Below are 23,796 nucleotides of genomic sequence, written 5' to 3'. Positions count from 1 at the left end.
ACAAATTATGCTATGATGGTCTAAGGTCTTCGTGTACTTTAAGGATATAATATTTTTCTTACTTTTTAAATTAGAATATATTAAATATATTAAAAAATGAATATTTTATTTATGGAAAAGATAATAATTTTGTCAAATATAATGACAGCAATGGTTAGGTTTTACTAGGCAGAATGGAAAGTGGGTGGCGTCAGATGTAATAAAAATACATTAATACGTGATTATTGGAATAGCTGTTCATTCATTTCAAAACGGACTCTCTACTAACTAATTCATCAAAATGAGTGAAACTGTATTACATATGTGATAATGAATACTGATTGGGGAAAATGTGAATAACTTATGAAGTAGCCTATTATAAACAGTGCTGACCAAACCATAATTAATTACACTAATAAACTGCTGTAAAGTGATTTATCTGGTTACATTTCAGTAGAGACAGCAGGCAAAACAGTACCATACTAGACACCACTTTTTTTAAAACAGTGAAATAGTGAGATACCAATACAGGCCTTGACAGTAGTAAGACTACTTACTATGGAGTACCCCTGAGAATGAGCTAATGAGGGACTGATTTTGGAGCTTGGAGTTTGAATGTTTCAGTACCATGGAGAGAGACAGAGAGAGATTAGGTTTAAAAGCTTTAGCACCCTTGGATAGAGACTGCAACAAGCTTGGGAGAGCAAGTGTTCTCACATCCACCTACTTTTGTTCCAATGGAAATAGCATATATGCAGCCATGAGTTATATTTCTTGGATGGAAACGCCAAGATCTTATCCAGCTCTCCATGTGGTGAGGTGGCCTGCATGGTCCACAAATTTGTTAATATGTACGTTGATTTAAATGTCACACATACTTAGAAAGACAACTGGCCTTTCACTCTGTAGATGTGGCAGTGTGAACTAACATGCGCTGTCCTATTTTCATACTGGATATTTGATTCATTTTATCTCTGGTTGAGTGAGCCACAGCCTCTTCTTTGGATCAACATGTTTTCAGCTGCGATTTGTGGGACAGTCGGAGATGACTGCATGCTTTTTATTGGGTCAGAGCTCCTTAAATAAGTCACAGTGATTTCACTACTCTTGGAAAGGACGGTGGTGCTGTGCAGGACACCCTTGATCAATGCTGTCCACACAGCATTGGATCAGTTGTACTGAGCAGCCGGAGGCCCAGCCAATGTTGCTGCCATGCTGCCCTCATTACAGTAATGATCTCCCAGTACACAGCTTCTATGTGAGGCCCCCGTCAACACACAGACTCTGACTGTACCTCAAGCTCTCTCAAATACACACATACAGTATGTACTATCGAGTAGTGTTGCAACAGTATCAGGTTTTCTTGGTACGATAACCATTTCAGAATATATCACTGTATATGTTATTTCACAATTGTAATTATTATTATCAGTTACAGCGATGCTGAAATGCTTTATTATAAATTAAACTTGAAGCCATTTTAAATGTAAGTATGTGAGTAATACCAAGTAATACCAATATTACCATATTATTGATTAATTAATGAATTACCGTTGATAAGCAAATGTACACAATGTTATAACCATACATTTGCATATCACAGATTACCATTAAACCAGTATATCCTTGCAACCTTTCAAGTGCTGATGATCACCTAAAATGCAAAAACGTTTGGCACATGGACAAATGAAAACAACTGAGCAACAACTACGCATTTGAAAGTCATTACAGAAATAGTAAGATTTCCAATAATACGCAATGATTAGCAACACAGTTGGAATTTTAATATTCCACGCACGGCTGCTGTAAGTTGAATTGAATTTCCACTTTACATAAATGGGCTTCAAAATTGATCTTATGTCGCACCTGTGTCTTCGTCAATGGTGAAAGTGCCCAGTCCGCTGCCTCCTCTGACAGAGTACCTCAACACACCATCACGCCCATTGTCGTCGTCCTTAGCGCTGACTGTCAGGACGCTTGTGCCTGTACGAGAGTTCTCCTTCACTGAGCCTCTCACAGCAAAGTCAGGGAAGTAGGGAGCATACAAATTCTCATTGACATCCACCACCTGCAGAAATGTAATGGATCACTTTCATTATGACAGAAAATTTGAAAATCAGTGAAGGTATGTGTAGCATCATAAAATATTAATGTGCAATATAGCATTAAACCAGTATACTAATATTATCTTTAATTACTTTATAGCTGGCAGCCTTTCATGATTTCCTGACAAGTAATCATTTTGGTGAATACATTATTTACTTTACTATAGTGTAACCTAAATGGCCCCTTCAACATAATTGAATTGCATTGTGGGCAATCCTGCTACTCCTCCTTAAACAGTCATTCTATTTCAGCATTGTAGGTTGGTCTGGGGAGTTTTAGTGTACCATGATATAAAATCTGTTTCTTTCCTGAGAATAGAAATATGGGGAGCATGTCACATCAACAAATTAAACTTAAAATGAACCAACAAAGCTAATAATGATTTTAATTTATAATGTGTGTGTACATGTGTGTGTTTGTTACGCACCTCCACCTCCACAAATGTCTGACTGATGAGAATAGGTACTCCTCTGTCCTCAGCAAGTAATGTCAGGTTGTAAAACTGTTGTTTCTCAAAGTCCAGCTCCTTCCGAATCCTCAACACTCCACTCACAGCGTGGATCTGTACAAAGCATTATAATCCCATACATCACTCTATAAAAAGAGGATCAGCATATGCAACAATACAATACAAATAGTGATATCACCTACTTCAAAAGTGCCATTGAAGTCATTAAACAAGGAGTATCGGACCTGTCCACCAGGGCCCATGTCTGGATCCTGAGCCTGCACCCAGGTAATGACAGCCCCAGGTGGGAGGTCCTCCAGTACTCGAGCACTATAGCTGTTAGGGATGAAAGCTGGAGCGCAATCATTCACATCCTCCACTATTATAGTAAGAGTGGCCACTGACGTCCTTCGAGTGCCCCTTTCAGCCTTGTCTCTTGCTTCAATCTTCAATGTGAACATTGGGGCCATTTCTCTGTCCAAGTGGCTGGAAACAAATACACTTCCGGTTTCGCTGTCAATACCAAACTGAGGGACGCTAGTCAGCATTACGTAGGAGAGCTGACCATTTTGACCAATGTCTCTGTCAAATGCAGTCATAATAATAACTTCAACGCCGATGGCGGTGTTTTCTGCAACAAGAGCGGAGAAGCTGTCCTGATAAAACTGGGGATCATTGTCATTTGCGTCCTCTATGATCACGGTCAGAAGTCTCCAATTGGACATCTGAGGAACACCCTGATCGTAGATGGTGATATTAAGAAAGTAACGATCCAATCGCTCACGGTCCAGTGGCTGCAACACAGTTATCAACCCGTTCTCCATGTTGATATTGAAGAAGTTTTCTTTGTTTCCGTCAGATATGGAAAAGAGAATGCGGCCATCAAAGCCTGTGTCGCCATCTCGTGCTCTCACCTGAAATACACTGGCACCAGCAGCAAGGTCTTCTCTCACTAGAATACTAGTAGGTAAGGCCTCAAACTGTGGAGCCTGTTTATTTAAAGAGATAAGGTCTGCAAATCTCTCATCTGATCTTGGTCTAGCCATAGCAGATGCTTTTAAGACCATTTTTTCTGCCAACAGCTGGGCTACTCTGGTCTCCTTACAGTTGAATCCCTTGGGTGGCATCCTACCCCTCACCACAGATACATTCACAAATGTGGGATCAGAGAACATCTCCCCGTCTGTTGCAACTACTTTCAGGTTAAATATCCCACTTTTTAAATTGGCCACTCCTAACGATCTTTTCAATGACAAAGCCCCAGAGTCTGGATTTAAATTAAAATAGTCTAACTCGTTCCCAGACAGTATCTTGTACGTCACCATTCTTAGCTCATCCATGTCAACGGCTGATAAAGTGACAATGGTCTGGCTGACAGGAAAATCACGACTTATCATCCCCCTGCAAGAAACCATCTCAAAAAGAGGCTTGTTATCATTTATATTTATCAGACGAATGGTGACATTAACTTCACTCTCCCTTCTGTAGGGTGAACCCCAATCAGAGGCCCGCACTGCAAAAGTATAGATATCATCTGACGACTCAAAGTCTAGGTCTCTTGTTATCCGCACCTCCCCTGTGTCCTGGTCTATTGTAAATGGAAGAGACTGTTCACCACTTATTGTGTGAGTAACATATCCATTCTCTCCTTTATCAGCATCCACAGCGGACACTACAAGAGCAACAGTGCCTAGAGGTAAGCTCTCATTGATTGCAATATCATAGAATGGCCTATTGAATACTGGAGAGTTGTCATTAGCATCCTCTATGGTGATTTGGAGCCTTGCTTGCTGCTGACTGACAATATCAACTACCTCCATCTCCATGAAAACCTCTGATATCCTTGTCAGCTGCCTTGTGGTCATAATAACTCCAGTCACAGGGTTTATATCAAAGTACATTAGATCTGAGGGGCTGCTGAAGCTGTAATTGACACTCAGAGGAGCTGGGGAGATTTTCACCACCTCTACTATAGTGCCTGGGGGAGCTATTTCACTCAGCTTGACTACATAAACATCTTTCTCGAAATTCGCCAACACTGGGTCTGTCTTTGTAACCAACAACTGAACAACTTGAGTATTTGAAAATTTAGGAGGTATACCCCTGTCTTTAGCCTGGAGGGTTAAGTTGCAGCCATAGGGAAATGTATCCCTATCGAACAATTCCGATGTTTTCACTCTGTATTCATTTCCTATAGGCGACCGATCAATCAGAAATTGTTCAAGGGGGTCACCGTCAATGATGGACACCCACTCTATATCCCCAGACACCCCCTCGTCTTTGTCCTCCACAGTCATTATGGCATAGACTGGATCCTTGTCCGCCCATGATGGAATTACGGCAATTGCATTGAGAACAGGAGCAAATTCATTAACCCGCTCCACAGTTAGGACCAGCCTAGCTGTGCTGCTAATACCATTGTTCCCATAAAGTTTCATCCCTCTGTCGACCACCTGCACCTCCAACTCAAATCTGTCTTTTTTGTCCATTCTGGGACGACCTGTCAAGGTGATGACTCCGCTGGTCGGGTGAACAGCAAAGAGTTCAATTCTGTTCTTGAAGAAGTAGTAGAACTCCCCGTTGGAGCCAACATCAGCATCTGTGGCTGTTACACGTCCTACGCTGGCACCAAGAGGGGCACTTTCAGAAACAATGAATGAATAGGAGGTAGGAGAGAAAAGAGGGCGAAGATCATTGGTATCCAAGACCTTGATATAAACAGTGGCTAGTGCCTCTAGGCCTCTATGGGCAGATGCCTTAACTGTCAGCGTGTAATTGTCCTGCACTTCCCGATTCAGCGTGGCACCACTGCCTCCATTAGTGCGTATACGGAGGAAACAAAAATCTCCCATTACAAACTCCTCAGCCTGGAAGATTCCCTCGCTGTCTCCAGAAACAATGGAATATTTTATGTCTAATGACCGAGGAGGCCCAAGAATGATGCCCATTTTGACCTCACTTCTGGTGTAGGTTCTTGCTGCAGAGTTCTCAAAGATGGAAGCATTATAGGCAGGCTGGGTGAAGAGCAGCAGGCCTTGTCCTGCCCTAGGTTCTGTCAGGAACTGGGCATGGGTCAAGGGGAAACAGAGGAGGAGGAAGAAGCAAATAAATTGGAAAAGAAGAGAGAAGATGGGTGGAGGAAGCATATTTCTCCACCGATTAGGCTTCATCACTATTCCATCACCCAGTCATCCTATATTTGGAAAGAATAACAAAGAAAAACACATATGGACTCAATTGGCGAATTGTTAAAGACACAAATTGATAGAGAACTGTGAGACAAAAGTTACAAAGACATTTCAGGAATACTGCTTTTCACTACAGATGAGATAGCATATCCAATTTTGCGCTCAACAGTTTGCATGCAAACACTGGATATTGCACCCGAAAGGCTCAGAAGCAAAGGCTGACATATCTTTAAACAAACCACATCAAAGCACAGCGCACTTACACAGCTTCAGTGAAACACATCATGTCACCAAATGAAATAACGGAGATCAAGAACAATCACTGTTACAGCGTGCCTAAAAGACACAGGGGGGGTTCTTTATTGTTATTGTTTAGCCAGTGACTACCAGGGTTTTGATATTTTCACAAGGGAAAATATAACTATATGAAAAAAATAAGCCTGAACTGAGAAACATCATAGTGCACAATTTCTAAAAACAAAACAAATAGAAAACAGCACTTTTTTTAAATGACTTGCACAAACACTTTCTGAAGCATTGTACCAAAAAGTAATCATCACAGTAATGGGGTGTAACTATAGTACATTTACCTCCTCCACTACATTTCGGAAGTCAACATTGCAAGTTTTAATCCCCTACATGTACTGTATTTGGCACAATTACCAACTAACAAATGAAGCTACTAATAAAATCAGGCACACCTTTACCAGCTGCAGCTTTAGTGACGCTTACACATTAATGTATTACCAATTATAATCCAGTAATATAGAATGTATTAGGATTCTGAAATGGACCATTATGCACTGTACTTGTAGGGTACTTGGTAGCCTAAGTAGGTAGGGCCTAATGTTAAAGTCTACTTTTACTCAAGGAAGATTTTGATGCATGATTTTTACTTGTAACTGAATATTTCCACACTGTGGTAAAGATCTGAGAACTTCTTCCACCACTGGTTATCATCAGGTTAGTCCAAAACACAGCAATATAATATACCAGAAAAGGAAATTAAATATAAGGTGCCCTAATTAAAAACATTTCCTCTACTTTTTTTTTATTATTACAACTACATATAAATTGACCCATTGCATTGGCTAAACTGGATACTAAATGTTGTTTGCATTTCCTTCCTTTCTATTTCTATGAGTACACAACTTCAACAGAAACTAGGCTACATTTCTATCACAACTGATGATATGGAATTTGCCCACTTATGCTGTGTGTAGGACAAAGTATAGATTAATCAGTACTAAAAAGCCTAGGCTGTCAGAATCCAACGACTCAAATTAACATTCCCCAGAGGTAGACTGTCCCGAGAGATATCGGGTGCATTTATGGTCTCCCATGTTGATGCAGATGCAATGGAGCTTGCCTCCGTGTAAAATCTACGAGTTAATTAAGCTGCAGTCGTCTGCAGCTTAATTAACTATCCGATTGTACACAGACGTCATGTACACATCGCAGCGTGTCCTACCTTTACACGAAACAGCTGTAACCAGTGAAAGTAAATCCTTTTCCATTCTCTTCCCGACAATCCTTAAAAAAAGAAAGGCAAAACGCACGAAACAATCGCGCAGAAGTCGGAGGTGATGCGCGAAATGGAAAATTCATGTGCACATATCCCGGCCGACAGACAGTTATCCACTAGGCTGCAGCCATCCCCGTAAAACTAAATAGCTATTGCCCCAGTTCCATGTACCTGACTAGTGTAACCCTGAGTGCAGTGGACTATTTCGGCTTTTATCTGCAATAGTTAACACAAATTAGTCGTTAAAATAGTTTAGCGTTGTTTGATGATGGAGGTTAAGGTCCGAGATGAATGTAGTATGAAGAACATGCCGCTTTACGCAAGTTAGGAAGCGGTCAGCATCAGTTGTCGCTTGAGTGGGACCACGGTGCGCTCACAGGATGGAGGTGGCGGGCTGGGCAAAGCTCCGATGTTTGCCGAGTGTAGCCGACAACTTCCGGAAGTGCAGTGTGCAGCAGTACAGCCGTTACGGCTCTGTATCTCTCTCACAGACACACACACGAGAGCTTTTTTAGGGGTTAGTTACAATTCTGGCCATCAGTATTAATTGTTTCAGCCGCCGTCATGTCCGTCCTGTGTTATAATAAGGGATGTGGACAGAGATTTGATCCAGAAAATAACCCAGACGGTGAGTAGTATCTTAGTTAACTACCGTTGTGCCCCGTACCAGTCTGTTAGCAAGCTAACCTTCGGCAGGCCTGTTCGGCCCATGTAGCTAACCTGATATTACTGTAGCTGACTGGACCCAACACTACACCACATTCATTAATTTACACTGATGTAGCTGATAAACCAGGAAGCTGACAACACGTGGGCCTGCGGTGACTTTAACGCGATGTTGTTAGCGTTAGCATGTTAAGCTCCGGTGATTAGCAGGTTAAAAGTTAGAGGGTAACGTTAGACTTGGCAGAACCATTGTCCCGGACACAACACACAGTAATTACGTCGGTTTAAAGTTTCTGAAAGACGTCATAACTGTTAATCATAACTAACTTTATGTCACGCGAAATCACTTTTTTTTTGCCGGAAGACCGGTTAAGTCGACTAACCGCTCAGCTTTTTAAAGGACCCATCTTCAGGTTCATACTTGTATTTTGGATTTCTACTAGAACATGTTAAATGCCTTGATGTTCAAAAACATTCTTTTTATGGTTCTGTCTGAATATACCTGTATTCACCCACTGAAATGCTCCGTTTTACCACCTGTCTATTTAAGACTCCCCTCCTGAAAAAGGGAAAAAGGGCTCCCTATCGGAGCAAGAAATAGCTATGGTGAATCCAATACGAATAAAATATTGGCAATTATATTACTGTAGCAGAAGGAAATATGTTACATGTACTGCAATACGATTACTCAACCATGGCCTCAAACATGACAAAATGCAACAAGATGGGAATAATTAAGGAATAATGTATTATTATGATGCTGTAATTAACCAATCACATTTGAAATATTGTACATGAATATATGAACAAATAATTATGCATAAAGCAGCTGACTGGAGTGAAAGTAAGTCTAGGGGCCGGTCCATTTACTTCGAGTCTGACCCTGTAGTGTGGAACCATTTGATAACAACAGGAAGGAATGACTGTGATGCATCTGCATGTGGCCAGTGTGTCGTGGAGTGGGTAGGATACATTGTCTAGGATGACTTGTTATTTGAACAGTATCCTCCTCTCTGACACTGCCTCCAGAGAGTCCAGCTCCACTCCCACAACGTCCCTGGCCTTTCTGATCGGTTTATTGAGTCTGTTGGTGTCCCAGCACATGTCAGCACACAGGATAGCACTGGCCACCACAGTCCCAAAGGCATCCTGAGCATTATACGGCAGATGTTGAAGGACCTCAGCCTTCTCAGAAAGCTAGAGATGTGCTTCTGTGTTATTAACCCAGTCCAGTCTCTTGTCAGTGTACACTCCCAGGTACTTGTATTCCTCCACAATGTCCACTCTGACCCACAGCAGGCTCCTTAGTCTTTGTCACGCTGAGACGCAGTTTCGCTCCCACCATGTGACAAAGTTAACCACCAAGCCTTGTACTTAGCCTCCTCACCCTTGAAAATACTACTTTCAATTTAGTGCTCCGAATAACTTGAATGTGTATTAAGTGATTTAATTGTGCAGCTCATCTAGACTTTTAAAATGTTATCGGACTGAATTAATCAAATTCTAGATAGTAACACAAGTTATTCCCCGAGGGTGATGATGCTCGAAAAATATGTATCAATAGATTTACAGACCTCTCTTTCGCACAGCTTTTTTTTTCGGCCCAAACGGCATCATGTAACCAACACCAAAGTTGTTATTCCACCATTTCAAATTATTTGTCCAGCGCACTTCCTGGGGCCTACTTTGTACGCTATCCTCCAAAATTGGCGGTGGCCCACAAGATTGATCTGATTCACATTCAATATATGTGAAAGTGAGAGCAGCTTGCCCAATAACCATGGGCCTCATTTAGAAATCAGGATATTTGACAGATGTAGACATGATGCATTTACAGGGCTTATTATTCCTCATCAACACAGTAGTGAAATCCTTGATTTAATGTAAAAAAAGATCCCTACTCAGACAAAGACCTTTGAAACACCACCATGTTTGAGGCCGTGGTTGATCCAATGTTTACCAGTATGGTAAAGACTTTTAAGGCCTATATCATCCTGTTTTATGTGAGAAGTAGCAGATGTTTTATTATTAATTATGTACATTTAGCTGATAGCAATACGTCAAATGTGTTCTATAACCACTGTTTCCAGCAGTGCAGTAGCCTACCCCCCCCCAAAAAGACCAGGAAATTAACTTGCATATGGTTGTGTAGGGAGAAGATTACTGTCATGATAATTCACTCCTTGATCTGGAGTTTCTATAGTGAAGATAAAGTTTGCTCATGAAAGAGTTATTGATTTGAAGCTAGTGATCTAAATATAATTGGATGATCAAGGTGGTATTGTTGTCTTCAGCTTCCACAACAACCTCAGCGAGTTCCTTATTTCCATTTATTAGATGTCTTCCTCCGTCTTAAGATAATGTTAACATTGAGCATCCTATCTTGCGATACACAATAAGATGTCAACATGGTCAAAAATGGTTTTCACTATGACATCCAAATGTTTTGGTCATTATTCACACCATAACTTAGGAACATAGTACGGTGACTCTAGTTTTAATTGAGGGTTCCAAGCGAGCTGAGCCGATACTTAAGTGGAGTTAACCTTGTGTTTCATGATTGAACTAATGTCTGTGCAGTAATGAGAGAAAGACGTTTTAAAAGTGTTAAGTTACTGCTGATGAAAATCAAACATTTCTTGAGCGGTAGGCCATTACACCTTTTGTGATTTCATCCTTCTGTCCCTTTTGCTATGGCTTCCACTTTTACACACCTGGTACCGGTCTAATATGTTGCTCTATTTGTAAGGGTTCTGTTATTCTTACAAATCCCCAAATTGAAAACCGAATACCTGCCTATCAGACAATCCAGGATCCAGATAGTCGAAATAAATGTTTTACTTGTTGGAAGTAGGAACAGAGGCTGGGGACTTCCATATAAAAGTATTCAGAGCACTTTAAGCTAGTTTAGCTGGGGGAAGGCTTGCTACCGTGACGGTGATATCCGCCTATGGCAAAACGCTAAGGGCGAACGCTAACTTTGTTCCAAAGCTGTCACATTGAGAAGATCAGGCTGCAGATGTGTCTGCAGACATTTTTTTGTTTATCTGCCTTTTGAGCGCAGGTATTGGTCAGTGCTGATTGTATTGAAATGGCATTAATCAGCTGACTGATTAATCAGTCTATCACTATATATATTTATTCATAATTGATCAAAGTTGTTTACATTTTCACAGATGGCTGCACCTATCACCCAGGAGTCCCAGTATTCCATGATGCATTGAAGGTAAGACGGCTGAAAATGGCAAGTTAGCTTGTGTCTTAATATCTGACAGTATTTAATGTCTGTCTGACTTTCTCCAGGGATGGTCCTGCTGCAAGAGAAGAACTACTGACTTCTCAGACTTCCTCAGTATTGTTGTAAGTTTTTGTATTTGTTTTAATCCATATTTTTAATCCTCCATGGTCATGTTTCCATTGTCTGATGTTTTCATAGACATTGACTGCCACCTTTTGCTGTGACCATATAGGCCTGTGCGAGTCCAATAAAGTGACTTTCTCCTCCACAGGGCTGTACAAAAGGTCCCCACAACAAGGAGAAGCCCCCTGAGCCGGTAAAACCAGATGTGACATCATCAGGAGAAAGGAAAGACTCAGATGACCAAAAACCAAAGTTTAACGAGTTCATCATCTCTGCACCAAAGCCTCAGGAGGCAATACGCAGACCAAGGTTGTACAGTTTGCTGTAACATGTTTTTTTATATATATATATATATATATAAATATATATACATATATATATCAATACCATAGGAATACACTAAGCTCTTATTATTTGTGCAACAAATCCTTTTTTAAGTACAGCAATTAAATGTTTTTTGAGATTTTAACAAATCACATTTAAATGAAAGCAACAGGCCCAGAACAACAAGTTTTGTTTAGTGCTTTCAGTTTGAAACTATATATCTTTGTTATTATCCCATGTACTGCATTCTCCACAGGCTAGTTAGAGGTGTCCTTTAGTCTTTTACCCTCGATCCTTCCCCTCAAAGTTTTAAAAATCATGGAACAGGAACTAATTAAGCGTTTACTTCTGGATAGTTAAACTCTCTTTCAGTGATGTTGCAGATAATGTATTCCTTTCTTAAAGTAAAAACCACAATACCCTTCCAAATGGTTTTCAATTAACAAAGTAATTAAAACAAGATATCCTTTGTCCCTTCCTTTGTTAATGTGTCATGCCTAATAGATTTATTACCGTTACAGTGCTGATGAGCCGTTGGTGAGATTGCAGCATAAAGTCTCTAATTCTCTGAAGCAGGCTCTGGAGAGACTGAAGCTTTCTGACAACGCAGCAGAGAAGAAAGGTGAGAAGAGAACTTTATATTCAACTTCTTTCTCCTCCTATCTCTTCTGTGTTTCTGTTTTTTTATCATAGACTACCATCCATTACCATCCACTCCTTGTTACAGTAGACACGAAGGTCATGTTGACAGGTGAAGTTAATGGATGGCCTCTGGGAATTTGCCCTCTGTCATTCACATCATAGCGGTTGAGTTAAAGCTGGCAGGGATGTGACAACAAATCATAACTATGGGTGCAATTTTTTTATAGAAGTTCTTCAAAAGCATCTAAGTCGATTCTTTGTCTCTCTTTCTGTTTCTCTCCATCTTTGCAGAGGAAGATAATGACGAGATCAAGATTGGAACAGCCTGTAAAAATGGAGGATGCACTAAAGTAGGTGTTACTGTATGCTGGGGACACATTCTCATGGTGTTGAAATTAGTAGAAAAAAAAATCTCCCAACTTCCATAGGCCTCTGGCATCAGCAGTGTAAAGGTTTTAATTTATTTTGGCTTTAGTTCATGCTGAAATTGTGGATTCTGCCAGGCAAGTTCACACTTCTTCTCGATTTGTAAGCCCAAATTCAGTAAATCTATTCGAATTAGATATATGACAGATGTCATTACATGGAATAATAAACAAATCATGGCGATAAAACCCCAAAGGAAATTGATACAGCTCCCTTTCCTCTATGTTTGCTCTGAGACGGAAGCAAAGCAAATTTTTTTTGCTCAAGTTGATCTGCCCTGTCAGAGCAGAGACCACCAAATTCAAACAGAAATTGTAAGGATAATTTGCATTGACAGGTTTTGTAGAAGCTCGAGGGGACCTTTAATAATTGACATAATTATGTGTTAACTGATGTGATTGACAGCCATGAGATGTTCACTAAAACCTGCTTTTAATTGATTAATCAGTTACAGTCTTGGGGTCTACGTTGATAAGTTTTAACTTTTTCCAAGCGTTTGAGAATAAAATATTAATGATTTCTCATTCTCATACAGTGCATACCACAATTAGTATTTTCTATAACAAAAAATACTTCAATCTATTGAACCACAAATTTGTTGTTATCTTCAGAGTTTTGATGGACCTGCTAGCGATTTGGATGTGTGTTTATACCACTCTGGATTTCCTATCTTCCATGAAGGGTAAGTATTACTGGAAAAACTCACTGCAGTTCACTTTATTGACATGAAACGGTAGATATTCTCTGGAAACTCTATAAGAAGCGTACACTAGTATTTTCCTGTTACTCTTGTTCACTGGTTCTCTTGAGCGACAAGTTATCGACTGCTTAAAAGCCAGTGGGTGTGTGTCTTTCCTGCTTCTCCAGGATGAAATACTGGAGCTGCTGTAAGAGGAAAACCTCTGACTTTAACACCTTCCTCTCTCAAGAGGGCTGCACCAAGGGAACGCATCTATGGAGGAAAAACGATGCGGTGGGTGTTTGACAGCAAGTCATCATGTATGTGTGCAAGGCAATATGAAAGAGCCTCAGCTGTGACTCCATCTAGTGGTGGCTGGTAAACACTTGCACAGAGGAGACCATGCTTTGTGGTAGAAACTGAATGGCTGAATGTGATGTGTGTATCAAATAATCAAACACTGCCTCAAATGTTGTTAAAGTGAAATCTCCCCGTAGGATAAGAAGGTGGTACCATGTCGGTTTGACTGGCACCAGACGGGGTCGCAGGTCATCGTCTCTATCTACGCCAAGAACTCCGTCCCAGAGCTATGCTACGTGGATGCAAACAGCACCACGGTAAGGACTACAATGAGTCTAATGGCAGATTTCTCTGCATATCTAAACTGTTTACTTTTTGCGATTAAGTTCTTCCCAACCTAATGTTTATTTTTATTTTTCATTTTCAGCTCGACATCCATGTTATATTTGAGGGAGATAAGGAGTTTGCGCAGAAAATCAGCTTGTGGGGAGTAAGTACAGCATCACTTCGACCTGGTGAAAAACGTCTTGCTATCTTTTTTATATGCTGGTTTTAATACATGTCACTTTTTGATTGATATGATTTGTTGTTTGGTACAGCATTCCAGATACTGCAATATAACATACTTTTACGGAAGATAATATAATAATAATATATAGTATATTCAATTTGGCATCTGGATTCAAAATGGAAAGTCATTTTCACCTGAATAAACACCACCGTTTCATAATGTGACTTTAAACTGCTCATAACTCACTTTTATTTTGCCAGACCTGTTCATCTGTGATCACCAAAAAGATCTAAGCCATATTTTTCACATTGCCTCCTTTCCCTGTAGGTGATAGATGTGAGTCAAAGCGTATTGAACATGATGGCCGCCAAGATCGAGATAGCTATGAAGAAGTCCGAGCCCATGTCGTGGGCTCGCCTGGACCTCCCTCCCCCGGCCCCGCCCAAGGAGAAGGAGAAGGAAAAAGAGGAGACTGAGAGCGAGGATGAAGACGAATGATGAGAAATAAAAATACAAACATAGCATGTGTATTTTAGTTGAATCAAAGTCCACACAGGCCATTCCCTTACCTCTTTAAAGAGTTGCCTATTTTGCTGTCATGGAATTTTAGCCTCTATTCTTCAATATTAGTGTTCCCTCCTTCACTTTCATTTTGCCCGATTTTCCAAGTTTTGGCCCTTTTATCGGCCATTATATTATGTTGGAATGCTCAAGAATATTTCAAAAAAGTTTTTTTCACTCAAGTACTGAATGACAACAGGGGGAGCACTGACTTTTAGTAGATTTACAATCAAGTCTGACGATGACACGCTTGTTAATTGCACTGAAACCCCCCACACGTTAAGATGGGAGTCAGGTGTGAACACGCTTAATACCAGACCATAAAGCCTTTAATGTGGACTGCTCACAACAAGTCATCAAAATGGACCACAGTTGTTACATCCACTATTTCCACAATGTTTGTTTTTCTATTGTTCCGTTGAAGTCGCTCTGTGTAGTTTGAGTAGGAAATTTGCATTGCTAAGATGTCCACCCATATTTTATGGAATTTATTCTGAATAAATTGTGTTATAAGAAATAGAGCAGTTCCTTTGGACTCTGAAATTTTGGAGTTAAGATGTGCTTCGACTATCCCACTTTTTTCAAGGTTAAAAGTGTAGATTTGCTCCAAATTTGTTTTTTACATGATTATACCTAATTTATATTTTGTACAAGTGTTGCTTCTAAATTATCAATGCTGTGTTTATCTCCTCATTGTCAAAGCAACCTAGCGCAGTTTTAATAATGACAATGTATTGTAATATCTAAGAATGCTAATTGAATACAAAGTATTTTAAAGGCAAGTACTGTATTGTAAAAACACTATGCTTTATAGCATGTCTCAAAGCTTAGAATGTATGGATTACTTTTGGCTGAATGACATCATGACGTAAGGGTAAAATGATTAGGGAACCAACTCATCTTACCAAAAATAAACTTTTGTGTTAAACTTTTAAACGAGGGTGATGTGTGTGTGTGTGATAGTTTATACTGTGAATATTTTCAAAGGACAGTACGCAAGTGCAAGCTTTGTTTAAATGGTAACAACGGCAGACTCCTGCAGCCGTTGTGACCTTGTAAAGCAAAGCGCTTGAATTCAAGTAGGTGTGACCTTTCACGTGAAATTTTTGATCCACATGCAACTTTGGGAATGGCAGTGACCTTTACAGAAGTTCATAAAGTTTTTCAAGCTATTATGTAACTAAGATTAGAATATTGTCCCGATGCTGTGGCGATGTCTCTGACCTTGACGTCTATGCTGTTATTATCACCTTTTTTTCTTTCCAAAGGCACAGCTCACACTATAAACATCAATCAATTTAAATGTTAATTAAAATGTGGCTCCCAGTCAGCTCCCACACAAAGATAATAAAAGAAGGTCCACCCAGGCTTTTGTACCTTTATCTGAAGAGCTTGTGTATCTTACTATGAATGACACATGTAGGATTCCATTTCTTTCACAATAACTGCGTACATGACTGTTGCGACATTCTGCATACCCTTATTTTTTAAAACTTATTTAACCTATTTTAAAATTCTAAAATCATGTTAACCCAGAAGAATAAATGTGGAAAGTCCTAATGGAACATTTCCATGACAGAAACCATCATTACACTGATCGTGTCTGAAATGTGCTACAATTTATCAAGTTTTGGGTGGAACATGGTTAACATTTTATTTTTACAGTTTAAATGCATTGCCAATAACAAATATAATAGACTCATTACAATAAGCTAATCCTTTTTTTTTTTTAATCACAGAGCTTTGATGTAAAAGTTTATAGCTGCGTGCACAGGCCTTCAGATAGTTGTTTGGTAGTTACGGTGTTTGGGTTCCTCTGTTTCACTGCTCCAGATAAGTGGCTGTCTTTCAGGGAGAGCAAATAAGTTTTTCCACTTGCTCACGGGCAGCCAATGTGACCCTCTGTGACGTCTTTTTACAGTGAGGACAGCAGCAGCTATGATCACTGATACAATGCCTCCACAGAGCCCTGCAAGCAGCAGCCAGGGCCACACATCCTGCAAGTCCTCCAGGTAAGGACGCATGGATTCTGCTAGTCTCTGGTCTGGAAAAAAAGATATAGAAGTAGTCACAGGAAAGTAGGAAAAATGTTAATGTGAAACAAGGATAGTGAGTAATCTGAATCTCAGTTGGCTAAGAGAAAATAAATACTTTTGAGATATTAATCAACTTTGGTTTAAAACTTTAAAGGTCCCATATTCCTTTTATTTAAAATTTATTTTATTATTATGGTAAGATAGATAGAAAGTGCCGCTGCAGTGCTGTTACAGTCGTTTCCTGCAAAGACGCAGAAAGCGCAGGCGTGGAAGACCCGGGAGCAACGACCAATCAGAGCAGATCAGACAACATTTAAGCATGTCAAAATGTTCTAGTACAAACCCAAAATACAAGTATGAACCTAAAAAATAAGTGCAGATTCTGAAAATGAAGGGAGTAATGAAAACAAACATAACAGGGTTAATGAAAGTAGTTTACTTACTGTACTACCACAAATGCAAATAGGTGTGCAAAATAGAAAAACTTCATGTGAATAGAACTTACTAGCATCTAGCAGATACGAATATTCATATCCCAAGTCCTTGCTGGAAATGAAGAATTCTCTGTTTCTGTAGAGAGGCAGGAAGGGCACCATGTGGTATTCACTGTTGTGCCCTATAGGAGCGTCAGAGTCTGGATACTGTGATGGAGACGGTCTATGCCGTCTGAGCCACTGCTCATAAATGCTTTAATAGAGAATGAAAATAATGTTGAGTGCACATGTGTAGTCTACTCAAATTACTACTCAAACTTGCCTGTATGTCTTACCTGTCGACAAAAGCGTGGTGGAGAAGGAATATGGGGTCGTTTGCTGAGCCCTGCACCGAGGACATGGATCCATTCATGAACACGTGGAGAGCAGCGTGCATGCCCATATGAGAACTGTTTCCTATCCCGGTCTGAGGATCCCCGAATCCTGCACGACGAGAAATATTTGATTAGCACTGACAATGGTGACAGACGGTTAGGGAAACAAAAACTTTTCAAAAAATTTGATATTGGGTCTCATGCAAGAAGCGATATATGAACACATTTTCTCTTATTTTGGTTGTGTCCACAATTTGCTCTTTTGTTGTTAGTACCCATTGGTCTCCTACATTTTATAGATTTAGCAGCTAATTTTAGCGCTAAAATTATTTGTGAATTACACTTCAGCGAGTCAAAGCAGCAAGTTAGGGTTAGCCTTAACATGTTTAGTGAATACAGCCCCAGATCTAATATAGGTATCCTTGGAAAAGACCACAAGCCTCCAGATTAATTCATCCCCTAGTTTATATTTGCAAATAGACATTTAGTTATGTGCAATATTGGTAAAGTGAATATCAACATTGGACAATCACATTGTCCACCATTTCAGTGTTACTAATGCCTTATAACAGCTTCTTACAATGAATAAGATGTCGTGAAGAAAGGATTATTCAAACCTACCTGATTTCTTAGATTATGGAACGTATCAAAAGTGGTGAGTCTTCCAGGGCAAATAAACTTTATGTATGTCATGTGAGTCAATTTAAAATCCACATATGAAGTTGTGAGTCATCTTTAATGACACAGAAGAGTACACATACCCAGCAGATTACAGGGGCAGGGCAGACACAGCATTAACACAGTGAGTTAAGAGCAGCAGTGCAGAGCTGTATATAATTTAAGATGGAGCAGACCAGCGAGTAATACCACTGGTAGAGCAGGACAGTAAGTGTGTGTGTATGGGTGTGTGTGTGTTGTGTGTGTGTGTGTGTGTGTGTGTGTGTGTGTGTGTGTGTGTGTGTGTGTGTGTGTGTGTGTGTGTGTGTGTGTGTGTGTGTGTGTGTGTGCATTCATTTGTGGTCAAGCTTATCTGACCTTCCAGAGTGTTCCTGAAGCTCATGTTGGCCCCGCGGTCCATGGCTCCGGTGTCATAGTTGGTCAGACCGAGAGTGAACTCCACCTCTGCTGAAGTCGGTAATCGTTCGACCACGTCATGGTTGTGGTTTCCGGGGTTACGACGCAGTGGACCTTCTTTCCCAGCATCACATAACACACCCCTGTCATTGTAGTCCCCTGCTTGGGAGCACAGCACCTGTCAATGGAGACGGACAGGAACATATTGCAATGCAGTGCATGAAGGCAACAGCACAGATCCCGGAAATAAAGTGTACAAACTTTTTGTACTTGTTGTACATTATGTATTGCAAATAACCTTTTTATTTTCAATTTCCCTGCATTTTTATGATATTTTAAGTATACATGTCTAAATGTATATTAAGATTATAGGCAACACTTCAGAACTGAATTTTCTCCAATATTTTAACTGAAAAGTCAATCCACATAACCTATTACTTACATATATTGACTTTTGAAGTATTGAGCTCCTGAGCTCCTTTACCTGCACATAGGCCTACTTTAACTTACTCTTTTTACACCTGTTTACATCTCTGTAGTCTAGTCTTATTCATTTTGCAATGACTGTCTATCACAACTGTATAAATTACTGTATTTAATATGTTATATATGTTATATTTATCCTAAATTTGAACTACTTAAGTCTTTGATTCCCCATTTTAATGAGCATTGTTAGGGGGAGCCTGAGATAAGAGTACTTCTCTGTTGTCCCCAAAGAAATTTAAGTCAAAAGCAACTGGACTTGGTTATTTGTCTAGGAAGACGTTTCCCCACTCATCCAAGAGGCTTCATCGGTTCATTTACGCATCTGACCAGACTGGTTCTCTTTTGTGCATATTACAATAAATAACTTGAATCTTGAAACTGTAGGTCAAGAGAAATTAAAATAATGGAATAGAGAAATACACATAATCGTTTTAGAAAGCGAGTCTACAGTCTCAAGCTCTTCATGAGTGTGTTTACCCTCCAAGAAGAGAAGACCGAGCCTGGGCTAAGAAGACTGGGGTCCTGTGGGCTCCGGTCCCCCATCAGCTCGTCCGTACACACGTCACATCCCTGAGCGTCCCTCCAGTCCCAGTACGGGATGGTGAAGCTCACGTCTCCGGTCAGCTTCCTGATCTCGTGCTCCCAGTGCAGCAAGTACGCGCGGTGCCAAGGGAGAAACGCAGGCGCCCAGTGGGCAAAGTCCACATCTGTCCACACATTCTCCGGCCCGCCTAGCAGTGCGTTCCGGGACACGTAGTAATGCATCCACACAAACACATCGTACGAAGACACATCGGCAAACATCGGGTTGGAGCCGTTTTCCATCTCCTGGTAGGTCCCAATGGCCACAACATAGTCCCTGCTGACTGTCTGCTTGGCCAAGTTCAGGTAAGACACAAGTCTGATCCTCTCGGCCCGGGACAGGTGAAATACGTTCCTCCTGAGAGACTCTCTCCTCTCATTGCAGTTCACCCCGAAGTAACCAAACTTACAGTCCGCGCAGTTGAAACCCATGAAGTTTCCTGCGCACTGGCAAGTCCGATTGTAGAAAACCAAGGGCCACTTCTCCCTGTCGTCCAAGCCGGAGAAGGGATACTGCGGCCCGTCGGGCTGGTCCGACACTTCCACATCTTGGCAGAAACCCCGACCCGAGCTGGCCCCGCAGGGCGAACCGTCCCCTTCCCACGACGGGCAGCATTCCTTTGCGCGCAAGGCTTCCCGGGTGGCACACAGACGAGGGAACTGTTGGTAGCAGGGTACAAAACACAACATAAAACTAATGATTCTAAGTGGCCACATTACAGCAAGGTTTTACTTTGCAGCCGACAAGTAGTCACGCATACACAAAAGGCCCAAGTGATTTTTTTCAGGCTTAAATTCTTTGGAGTTTTCTCCGGGCACCCCTCCTCTTTGTTGAGCTACAGTCACATGCAGCTTAACCTCAGGGTGAAGCATACTCCATGAGTGGGGAAGAGGGGGGAGAAGGTGTCAATTAATGCACACATCCAAAGACTGCAGCCAAAAAGGGAAAGAAGGAAAGGAAGAGAAAGAAAGGGAAATAATTACACACAAAAAATCAGTGAAGCCTTTCTAAAATGGGACTTGCAATATTTCGGGGATTAATAGAAGTCAGGCCTACATGGCCACTTACTTACCACTTGTATATAATGATAGCCTAACTACATAATTACAAAAAGCCCCCAAAAAACTTTTATGTCATAAGTATGAAGGCCACTTTGTCAGGAACTGGAAGCAGGAAGCCCATATTTTGTAGTTGCAATGATTTTACAGTGATTTTCTGCTGGAAATGTAGTTTGCTTTCTAGTCCAGCCATGGGCATAAACCAAGCGTAACTCATGATCTACACACGTGTACACACACACACACACACACACACACACACACACACACACACACACAAGCGCACGCGCTTCTTTGGCACTTTTCTAGCTAATCTTACACTTTGACCAGGAAATGAGGCTTTCTTCAACAGTGTTATTCCTGGCATTATGGGATGAAAATCCGAATTATGATGGATGTAAATGTGTGGAGAATAGTAGCATGTGTGCTCTATTATTATTATGTTTTGTACATGTTCATCACAAAAAAATAAGCTAAGGCCATTGAGTTTCAAGTAGAATAAAAAAATACTAGTACCATTTATCTTCTAGCAAAAACTTGAAATGGGTCAATTTAACCTGAATGCCATACAAGAGTTAAAGCTCAGCTCCTATGGCACCTTCAAGTCATCTTACACTCTGACAGGGAAAGGCTTTCTTCAGCTGTTATTCCTGGCATTATGGGATGAAATCACCATAACAACACTGAGCGAAAGAGACATAAAACAGTGTGTATGTGTATGGACACAGAATTGATATATTATATTATATATATGTTTTTTTTCTCCAAAATTCAAATTGCCAACATGTTTACACACTGCAGTGAAAAAACAAGACCTGCCAAAATTCAAAGACATTTAAAGTTATTTCATTAACTTTTGTATGGTCTTTACTTTTGTGACCCTCTTTTATCCCTCGGGTCAAATTGACCCTGGACATTAAACACAAATCTTAAACACAAATCTGAAATAAGATGTTACTTCATAAAATATTAACTTACATTGTCTTTATCTCATTTTCAATCAATGTAAATAACATAGTATATGTTTAATCATTTCAAGCAGTCTCTACTAGAACACAATTAACAATGGAAGTGTGATTTGTTTTTTGTGGTGGTGGAGGTGGACACATGACAGAGGGTAAAGAGTGGGGGACAGTGAGAGCAACCAGCTTCTCTAATAATGTAACATTATCTGTGTGTGTGTGTGTGTAAGTTTGTGCAGGACTTTCTCTGTGTCTCTGTGTATGCGGGTCAAACTGACCCAAAGAAGATATGAAGGATGTAAATGTGCGGGGAAAAGTAACATGTGTGCTCTATTGTTTTTTTCTTTTTACATGGTTATCACAGAATATAAGCTAAGGCCACTGAGTTTCAGGTAGAAAAACTTGAAATGGGTCAATTTTACCCGACTACCATACAAGAGTTTAAGCTCCTATGGCACTTTTCTAGCCAATCTTACACACTGACAGGGAAATGAGGCTTTCTTCAGCTGTTATTCCTGGCATTATGGGATGAAATCATCATGACAACACTGAGTGAAAGAGACATAAAATACACATAGGCCTAAATACAATTCTACATATTAGAATACATTAATAGGTTAGTTTCTTTGTATATGTGCATGAACACAGTATGTATAGGCTATATATGTTTGTTTGTTTTTTGTCTCATATAAGAAAGTTGAGGACAAATCACCAGTGGGCATCCACAAATTAACTATTAAACCTCAAATAGTCAACATATTCCCACACTGCAATGAAAAAACAAGGCCGTCTAGATTCAAAAACATTTTGAATGATTTCATTAAAATATGTATTTAGAAAAAGGTTGTTTAAATTGATAAAACTAAAACTGTCATCTGTTGGTGTCTTGTAAAGGGTTGCCAAGTATCCTTTAATTTGTGGAGTTTCTCTTGTTTGACTGTGTGGACTTCACAATACTGTTGACAAGAGTATGTTTATACATGGACCTAAAACAAAGGAATCACTGAGGACAAGCTGATAAGCAAAGTATGATGAAAGCAACATTCCCTTAGGCAATATATGTTATTTGTATTTCTCAGAAGACAACTTTTCAGCATTCAGTAATGCCGTCTCACATGGTTCTCTTTACCTGAGACCATAAACCCTGACCTTTAAACCTTTACTCAAGTGATTGTGGAACTCTGCATGTGATATTCATGGGGCAAGACAGTAAACAAGAAGTCATAATGGCACCCACCAGAGGGTGCCATATGACTACTTCCTTCACCAGTCTATCTCTGTAAATGACTGTTCATCAGGGCTACTTCTCTTTCTCTGTCTCCACAGGCAATGTTATGTTATGTAACTTAAAAATAGCAATATCAGACAATTGTTTCTGTTTTTAGGTGGCCGAACTGAAAATTAGTGACCCTCAACATTTGTTGCGTTATGTTTTCAGAATGATGAAGACATTTGGAAAACAATAACATACAGAACAGGATGTAGGTTGTACAGGATGTTTTGTTTTTGGCAACTATCATGTTTTTCCCAAATGATGTACGGCACTGGGTTGCTACAGCTATGTGTAAGTTCAAATGTAGCCTAGTTTGAGCGTAACGTCTAACTTAGGTCAGAGTCTACGCCCTACTTTCATTTTAAGGGATGCACCAGCATGTCAGGATGCCATCCTGGCAGCCCGTCTCTTTCCTTTTGTTCCTGTGTTTTGTCTCCCTCTGTCTGTGTTTCCCTGTATGTGTCCACCCTCTCTGTGTTTGTCTGTTAGAAGCTGGAGGCGTGGTTTTCTGGGCAAGCTGTTACAGTTTGAACCAACAGCTAGTGCAACAAGCTGCAGATTTTTAGTCAGCCCCCCGACCCCCCTAGGTTTGAGCTGAGCCCCGGATGTTTACAATGTCTTACTCCGCCCCTGGTCCAGACACACAGAGAGGAGACCAGTTTGACAGCAAATATGATTGGCTCATTGAGACTGAGGCAATATCTCCTTGGTTGAACTGAAAGAGTGAACACCCATAGTTGTAAGAGAGAGAGAGAGATGAAGACAGACAGGCAGACAGGCAGACTTATTATTTTTTAAAC

The 23,796-nt window shown here is 40.4% G+C and overlaps 3 protein-coding genes across 3 annotated transcripts in view; 1 reads left to right on the top strand and 2 right to left on the bottom strand.

Annotated features, from left to right (window-relative positions):
* fat3b (FAT atypical cadherin 3b) overlaps positions 1-5,703 on the bottom strand; it is a gene marked incomplete at both ends in the record, with an annotated part of 64,037 nt that extends 58,334 nt beyond the window's left edge. The window contains 3 exons of the mRNA XM_083927599.1: positions 1,846-2,047; positions 2,513-2,647; positions 2,737-5,703. Of these exons, the coding sequence (XP_083783725.1) occupies positions 1,846-2,047; positions 2,513-2,647; positions 2,737-5,703 (3,304 nt within the window). The remainder of the gene's footprint in view (positions 1-1,845; positions 2,048-2,512; positions 2,648-2,736) is intronic.
* A 2,034-nt stretch (positions 5,704-7,737) lies between these two features.
* Positions 7,738-15,603, top strand: chordc1b (cysteine and histidine-rich domain (CHORD) containing 1b). The gene is made up of 11 exons (XM_083927516.1): positions 7,738-7,874; positions 11,089-11,138; positions 11,216-11,272; positions 11,422-11,582; positions 12,119-12,219; positions 12,531-12,589; positions 13,277-13,347; positions 13,533-13,638; positions 13,842-13,961; positions 14,072-14,134; positions 14,483-15,603. The coding sequence occupies exons 1-11, from the start codon at positions 7,811-7,813 to the stop codon at positions 14,651-14,653; spliced, it is 1,023 nt and encodes a 340-aa protein (XP_083783642.1). The 5' UTR covers positions 7,738-7,810; the 3' UTR covers positions 14,654-15,603.
* An 891-nt stretch (positions 15,604-16,494) lies between these two features.
* LOC310956903 (tyrosinase-like) lies at positions 16,495-20,419 on the bottom strand (the record flags this gene model as incomplete). The annotated part of the gene is made up of 5 exons (XM_083927278.1): positions 16,495-16,760; positions 17,258-17,439; positions 17,522-17,669; positions 18,596-18,812; positions 19,598-20,419. The coding sequence occupies 5 exons, from the start codon at positions 20,417-20,419 to the stop codon at positions 16,495-16,497; spliced, it is 1,635 nt and encodes a 544-aa protein (XP_083783404.1).
* Between the last annotated feature and the right edge of the window lie 3,377 nt (positions 20,420-23,796).

This window comes from Echiichthys vipera, assembly GCF_963691815.1.
Source record: "Echiichthys vipera genome assembly, chromosome: 14".
Taxonomy (NCBI): domain Eukaryota; kingdom Metazoa; phylum Chordata; class Actinopteri; order Perciformes; family Trachinidae; genus Echiichthys; species Echiichthys vipera.
Note: the sequence above shows the minus strand (reverse complement) of the source record. Positions and strands in the feature narration are given on the sequence as shown.

Excerpts from the sequence above, each read along its gene's own strand:
- chordc1b (XM_083927516.1), top strand. The coding sequence starts at position 7,811 with ATGTCCGTCCTGTGTTATAATAAGGGATGTGGACAGAGATTTGATCCA. Across the intron at positions 11,139-11,215 it reads TATTCCATGATGCATTGAAG|GGATGGTCCTGCTGCAAGAG; the intron begins GTAAGACGGCTG and ends GACTTTCTCCAG. Across the intron at positions 11,273-11,421 it reads CAGACTTCCTCAGTATTGTT|GGCTGTACAAAAGGTCCCCA; the intron begins GTAAGTTTTTGT and ends TCTCCTCCACAG.